At 34.4% G+C, this 7,741-nt stretch overlaps 1 protein-coding gene across 1 annotated transcript; it reads right to left on the bottom strand.

Annotated features, from left to right (window-relative positions):
* Nucleotides 1-4,590: 4,590 nt before the first annotated feature.
* On the bottom strand, nucleotides 4,591-7,134 carry LOC120183956 (UPF0481 protein At3g47200-like). Its single transcript, XM_039188545.1, has 2 exons — nucleotides 5,579-7,134; nucleotides 4,591-4,654 (listed from the first exon to the last, which is right to left on the bottom strand). Exons 1-2 carry the CDS (start codon nucleotides 7,132-7,134, stop codon nucleotides 4,591-4,593), a joined length of 1,620 nt encoding a protein of 539 aa, XP_039044476.1.
* Nucleotides 7,135-7,741: the final 607 nt, after the last annotated feature.

Raw genomic sequence — 7,741 nt, 5'->3', positions numbered from 1 at the left:
CAGGCCTGAGGGCCATTTAATGTGAAAGTACAGAGTATGAAGAACGCGAATGACACGTGCGGATAAGTTCTTCGTACGTGCGAGAAATTATTTGATTACAAGCGAATCGGTTCGGGTTGATAATCGGAGGACAAATGGGCCACTCGGAAATTTGGAGGATTGGGCCGGAAGTGGGGTCCATAAGAGGTTTCGGTTTCGGTTTCAAACTATGGAGGTGGCAGGCGGCGCCAATTCATTAAGATATGCGTTAAATTTGATCCCAATCACTTCTTCATGGAGCACAAATCGAGGTCGGATCTCGAGTGGAGATTCCTTTGTTTTCGGGTCCGGTAGGATGAATTAAAAAATTCGATTTAATCCGACCCATGGTCATCCCTAATTGGGATAATTTTATCTTATGATGTTTTATTAGTATGATTTTTATAATTTATTAAAATGAATAATCAACCAATAAAATAAAAAATTTAATATTTTTTAAATTTTTATAATATATTGCTACATGTAAGTTATAAAACAAACTAAAATTAAGAAAAAAAATAAGAAGGGCAATTATGTCATTTTACATTACTGAAATCAAATTCATCTAACATGTCTGCGAACCGAACATAATATGGAATTGAATTCCAATTCAATTTCCTGCCAATCAAACAGGTTTCAGATTCAGATTCCAATTCCTACAGATTCCAATTCATTTACAGATTTCAATTCCCTCAGAAACATTCCAGCGAACCAAACGCCACCTTAGAAGTGTTAACATTCCATATAAAAAAATATCATTATAAAATTTACAAAAAAAATATATATATATAATCTTTTAGATATTTTACTTTTATATTAACTTATAATTTTACTATTCTTTATGAAATTAAATTGAAATCTTATAACTTTCCGGTCATATTTGCCGCCGGTGGTGGCGGAAACAAACAGGTACAATTTGCTGTAGAATTTGCATCATCATCCCTGCCACAGGCAGAGAAAAAAAATATTAACGAAAGCTACCAAATAAGGGATATATAAAATTTCTACAGAGTAATAAAATTATCTTTAAATTAGTGGTTTGCTGCAAATATATTAAATTTCTTTTATTTTTTTGGTAAATTATGTATTTAGTCAATCTTTTATTTTTATGATTTCGTTTTTATCAATCAATTAACTTTGAAAATTATATTTAACGTTTCGTTTTAGTTTTATTTTAGTCACACATTGTTAAAAAATAAACAAAACTATTGATGTGGTATTTTTTTTTACATTTTAAAGATGATGTAACATTACCTTATGGTGACATCTCATTACCAACATTAATGTTTTAGTGACGTGTGACAAAAACGTGAAATTAGTCATGATGTAAAAAAATTAGTAGTGTGACCAAAGCGAAACCGTGAGAATAAATAGATGACTAGATACTTGGTTTACCCTTTTATAATAGGAAAGAATGTTTCTTTTATTAACTAGTTTAACTGAATTGAATTGGGAATGGAAAATCATTTTTGGTTGTATTTTTAAAGTAGGTAAAGTATGGAAATGATCACTGACTATAAGATTTTTTTTATTGAGTCCTTCAATTATTAAAAGTTATAAAATGATTTTCTGATTATAGGGAGTTATTTTGTTGAATCTTCCGACTATTAAAAGATACAAAATGGTCACTTGAGTGTTCATATGTTGAACACTCGTCCTTTTGCGTTAAAAAAATGACGATTGTCTTAACTGTACATTGACCTAGTGACTGGATACGATAAAATTATACTTTAGTGATGTTTGCTAGCACTGTCCTTTCTTTCAAGCATGGCTCAACTATATAGTGTAAATAGAGATTCGGTCCACAAAATACAACTCAAACAGGTTTAGGATTAGAGTTTTATCTTATCCAAATGAACATGTTAGTGTCCAGCTCAGGCGACCGCCAATTCTTTAACGAAAATGATGAGTTTGAATATTACCGTTAAAATTGGAAATGCTCATATAGGAAAATTATGAAAATACCCTTAAGATACAAATATGACATGATATACCTCTGATAGTGGAAATAACATGAAAATTTATATTTGACCTAATATAAGCCTTGCATAATTTGTTTAAGTTCTTGATCTGCTGGAAAAGGACTCGAATAACTCGTATAAGAGACTAGAAGACTGATAAGAAATTATTCAAGTTTAGTGGTTATTCGATAAAGTAATTAACCTCAGAATTCTTAGATTTTAATATCTCTCGTTAAATAGTTTTTATGCCGGAAATATAAGAGTAAGAAACTATGCCTTGTGAGATAAAAATGACTCGAAATGACCCTAAAAGTGGAAACAGTGCTTAAAAAAGCCATTCTTGATCTGATGAGCTACTAAATCTCCTGTTAAATATTCAATATGTTCATAAAAATCTTAGTAACCAATTTTAACCTCTTAGATGTTAAAGGACTTAGAATTTTTCGATTATGGAATTAATAATCACCCGATGACTAAATTTACTGGAAATGATTCACACGATTGAATCTAAGAGAATGATTGAAATACTCTTGAAGATTGAAATGACCAAAATGCCCTTGAACCTGTATGGGCCAAAATACCTTCAACTCCAAATTAACTAAAATAACCTCGAGTGCTGAAATGACCTAAATACATCTGCATTAAGGGAAATGCTTGTGTATGAGTTTTATAGGTACAACGAAGCTTTAAATGTTGTGATGACACCAAAGGTTTTGAGTACAACCTAAGTGTGTCGGTCACCTACTCACCTTTGCTACTATTACAATATTTGGAAGGAATATCGTCTGAATACATATCTGCCTTCTCGAGTTATGCTAATAATGGGTTATAAAGGTGATTTGTTCAAGTATTTAAGCAGTCGATAGTAAGAAATGAATATTCATGAAGTATTTATGTCTGAATAATCGGTAAATACCATGTTATTGAAGCCTGGTTGGTTCGATATGACTTAAAAGCCTAATAATCATTAAAAATTTAGAATATCGTAAATTATTGTTTTATCCTCTTTGACCAAATTACCATTTTTCTCCATGTAGCAAAATAACTAAAATGCATCTATGGTCTGAGTAATGGAATCACTCCAATTACGGCTCTGATCAAGCTGGTAATTCATTACGGCCATATGGTGACCCTTGGGTAGGCTCTAAGTCCCCAAGGTACTCCCTTGGGTTGGCTCTATGGCCCCAAGGTACTGTCTTAGATTGGCTCCTACGCCCAATGGGTCTAGAGCAAGTTTGTATGGATGCAGTTCAGGGGAACTACATATGGAGTGTTTGGTTGGAGTGTATTATTGTGCTTTTAAAAATATGTTTTACTAAAATAACTACTATTTATGATTTTATTGGAATACACTAGACTCTCGAGCTCCATCTTTTGAATATATCTCTGAACAATTCCTTGGAACTATAAGCTTCCTGACTGTTACTGAAGAATTAATTAGTGAAACCTCAACTCATCTCTATGTCATGTATATGCATGGATATCTAAGAAAATTTCATGTTTTATCATATATCTGCTTGACCTTTAACATCATCTGGTAGGTCACATTGTGTTTTTATATAAGTGTATAAAACTTGTTTTGATATTGTATATTTTTTTAATTCTGTTTTAACGTCAAAATGATTCTTGAACTTGTATTTCATTTATAAATTATTTTACGATTTGAAATGGTTTAACAAAATTTTTAATTTTTCATAGATTTGATTGTGGGTCGCTCCGGTGGCCTTAATGTGATACCTCGGATCGGATCAAACCACTTATATCTATCTAGGGGTGTTACAGATACGTCCCAAAACGTCTCCAAAATTCTCTCTAACGTACCCAACTAATTCTAATCACACCCCTTCAATATGGCACGTCCTCGATGCGGTAACTCAATATCATTTTAAGCATCCAATAAGTCCTCTAAATGGGTACGTGATGGATACAATTTAGATACGTACTCATTCCATACACACCTCGGACTATTATTATAGTCTTTAGGAATTTATTATTTATAAAAGCATAAATGGCTGTCCCTTTTTCCCATATATATGGGGTAAGGGGGAGGTAAGATAGTAGGTTACCCCCAACACCAGGTTGAGAGTAGCTTCCGTAAGAGATCTCCGAATTATGAAATGCCCTCCGTGGGACTCGATCCCACGACCTCAAGGTTAAGAACATTGTGCTCTACCAACTGAGCTGGATGGTCATTTCATTATTTATAAAAGCATCTTATATGCAAATGAAATGTAACTATTCGGAAAATGTCAAAATTATTATCGGACTACTATCATATTTTTTATTCCCAAAGATAGGTTCAATTTATATTTTATATAAATATTATTTTTTATTTTTTAAATATCAATTTTAAATAAATTATTTCAAATTAGAGAGTAGCACATGAAAGTACATTAATATATTGGTTGATACAAATTAATAACATTATAAAACTTACAGAAAGTACATATAATCTTTCAAACACTCCAAACACAATATAATAGAGAGAGAAAACACAACAGTCCGAAAATCAGTGAATCTTTAAGCTTGTTCAAGCAGAAGAATTGAATTATAAGTCTTTAGATAGATCAAACTATAATTTTATTTTCTTTGACGAACTCAAACCGAAATTTTACCATTTTGGGGATGTACGTACCGCTCCTGGTGGCGAGCATGTAGACTTTGCGATTTTATCCCTACCACAGACAAGAAAATCTATTAACCAGGGTGATCGTATAATAACTATTAGGGTAAATTACACATTTAGTATCTAAATTATTAGTTTTAGTTTCTTTAGTATTTAAACTTTCAATTTTTTAAAAATTATACCTAACGTTTAGTTTTTGTTTCATTTTAGTACTCACCGTCAAAAACTTAACACGTGGTACCTACATTATCAGTTTTAGTACCTAAACTTTCATTTTTTTTTAAAACTCAACGTTAAATTTTGAACGGGATTACTAAAATGAAATAAAAACTAAACTTTAAATATAGTTTTGAAAAAAATTGAAAGTTTGTATACTAAAACAGACCAAAACTAATGGTTTAGGCACTACACGTGTAATTTACCCTAAATATTATATAGTTTTAACATGATAACATCCATAATTACGACATCATAATCATATATAGAATTATGACTATAACTATAATGTAGTACTATAGATTTAAATGATTAAATCAAAATCAGAAAGTGTAATCCTATTAATTCAAATTTTGATCCGATTTATGTCTTAAATTGTGATTTAAACGGGTAAAATTGATCAAATAGTGTTTTGATAAAAATATTTCCTCATATAGATGGTAGGAAAATTATTTTCCCGTGTGTTAATGTTACACTGTCCTATGGAAGACGTCCGAAAGGCCTGACAACCGGAAAACGCTCAAAAGACTCGACGATTTCTAAAAGATTCATGAAAGATCGTGTCGTCCGACATGCATGTAACTTGCAGAAATCGTCGTATTTTCTGAGCGTTTTCTAAATGTCGTCAGATCTTCGAAATGTATTGACAAGGGAATATTATATGAGAATTTTTTTAAAAAATAATTATTTGACCAATTTTTGTCAAATTCTACGAATTAGTAACGATTGCAAGAGTAGTAGGTAGACGAAATCTTACTTGACTGGATACATGGTGTAATAAGTCTGAAGAGCACTGAGAAGAAGTGCAACAATGGCGCCCACAGTTGCATAGAAAATACGACTAGAGGAGTCTTTATAATAGTTTCGAAAGGCTTGCATTGGATAATTGATGGATTGATAGCCTTGCATGGCACTACTGATCCAAAAGTTCCGACGATGATTCTCGACCTGCAATTTCACGTCGGAGTAAATCATTGGATTCGGAACCAAATCAGTGCTCATCTTGTTTAACAGATTAACCACTTCTTCGTCGCTTCGCAGTCCACTGTAGAGTATCTTGGCGTCTTTCAGTTCCTTGACATCTATGTCGTTGTCAATGAGCGAATTGAGGAAGCAAATGTAGGAGGTGACAGTGTAATCGTTTTCGAAATCCGGGCACATTTCGTAGGCTATCAAGTTCATGAACTTCAGCGCCGTCGAGTCGTCCACCGTGATCGGCGGTAGACATAGCTGTCCTCTAATGAGCACGTTGCTGAAACTCACGTCGGTGAGACAGCTGGTCGAGCTCGGTTTTAGCCAAATCCCGGCGTTTCTCAGCTCCGTCACGTTACGGAACGTCTGGGGATACTGATATTGCCATCCCTCTCCCCCGCCGTTGTAATATTTCATTGCGGTTCTGAAAATCCGATCGCACCCAGATTTCTCCAACGGCTGTCGCCTCTCTACTTTCTTGAAAATCAGCCTTTTCCGAAAACGATCCAGAAGATGAACCGCCTCTCTTTCCTCCTCCTCCAGTTGGTGCTGCGACGGCGGTTGCTTTCTCATCTCTGCCGGAGCGATGACATTGTTATTATCAATGAACCTACTGATCGATTCCATGAAAACTCTTACTTTCCAGCTCGTGCTCGTAAGCAATCGAAGAACATCGTGAGGCAATTGGTTTTCCAACACGAACAGATCCAAGTACACTGACGTGAGCACATCATTCTTAATATTCATTTTGCTCCACGGAATTTGCTGTGCATGATCATCGCCTTGTAGAATAGCTTGTAAGATTGCGCATCCGTCTAGGAAGAACATCCAGGCCAGCTTCTTGTCATCGTACGGCTCCAACTCCTTCGGATCGTAGCATTTCTTCAAGCTAAAAATCTGCTTCTTGATCCTGTTGTATAATATTTTCTTTTCGACCGCAATGTTCTTCACGAAATGTGCTGCTAATCCAAGCTTTAGTTGCTCGGATTGTTTGAGATCGGGATCGCCGTGGTGGATGGGTCCGATCGAGATCACCCTCGGCTTGAAATACTTTACGAAATCTTCGGCCGTGTGTAATAGGATTGATGGGACCCTCTGGATCAATGGTTTGAGCTTAGGCTCTGTAGTGGGTTTGATTTGAGCACCAAAATCTTTATCTAAGGACTTGAGTTGCTCTAACTCATCATCGCTGAGATTGACCTCCTCCTCACGTTCGAATGAAATGATTGCATCACTGGAATTGATGTTGTTGTTGATATTTGTTTCATCAGTGGAAGCAGCTCCGGCAGCGGATCCGGCATTGGCTCCGGCAGTGGCGCTTCCTTCCTCCTTGGGCTGCATTTTTGGCCTCAACGGTTCAATGTAGTTAGCAAGTTGATCTTTGAAATTGGTATTGGCTGAGTGATATTTGCCAGAACAGAGTAAACGGTGATATCTGATGATAGCAAATATTCCTTCACGATGGACTTAAGAAGTGGACCGATATATTTAAATTTTTTTATATTTTTATTAATAATATTTTTTTTTTGTCTTTTAAAATTTTAGAAATTCATTTTGTAACGTCATTTGATTAGCGGATTCTCTTTTCTCTCAACCTAGTTTTCTTTCGATATAATTTTAATGATGGTTGTTGATCGCCGAGGAATATTGGTTCTTTTATTTTTATATTATTTTTTTTTAGTATTTTTAATTTTGAATAAGCATATATGTCATTGTGGCATATTTTTCTTTGCTCTTGTGGTACGTATTTCCTTTGCTTTTGTGGCATGATCCTCATATTTTTCTATATGTTTTTTCACATACCTTTGAGGTCATTTTGGTTCTCGCACAAAAACCATCACGACATTTATTTAGTAATTGGTTAGTCGGTGGTCACGTATAGTCATATCCCTTCTTTTGATAAAAATTCGTTTGCTTATGTAATCAGAATTGTGCAGCGAAGTAGCCT

This window comes from Hibiscus syriacus, unplaced genomic scaffold (genome assembly GCF_006381635.1).
Source record: "Hibiscus syriacus cultivar Baekdansim isolate YM2019G1 unplaced genomic scaffold, ASM638163v2 tig00112856_pilon, whole genome shotgun sequence".
Taxonomy (NCBI): Eukaryota; Viridiplantae; Streptophyta; class Magnoliopsida; order Malvales; family Malvaceae; genus Hibiscus; species Hibiscus syriacus.
Note: the sequence above shows the minus strand (reverse complement) of the source record. Positions and strands in the feature narration are given on the sequence as shown.

Bases quoted from the DNA above. Each gene is read 5' to 3' on its own strand.
- LOC120183956 (XM_039188545.1), bottom strand. From the start codon at position 7,134: ATGCAGCCCAAGGAGGAAGGAAGCGCCACTGCCGGAGCCAATGCCGGA. The intron at 4,655-5,578 runs GTAAGATTTCGT...TGTCTGTGGTAG, and splicing joins TACACCATGTATCCAGTCAA to GGATAAAATCGCAAAGTCTA.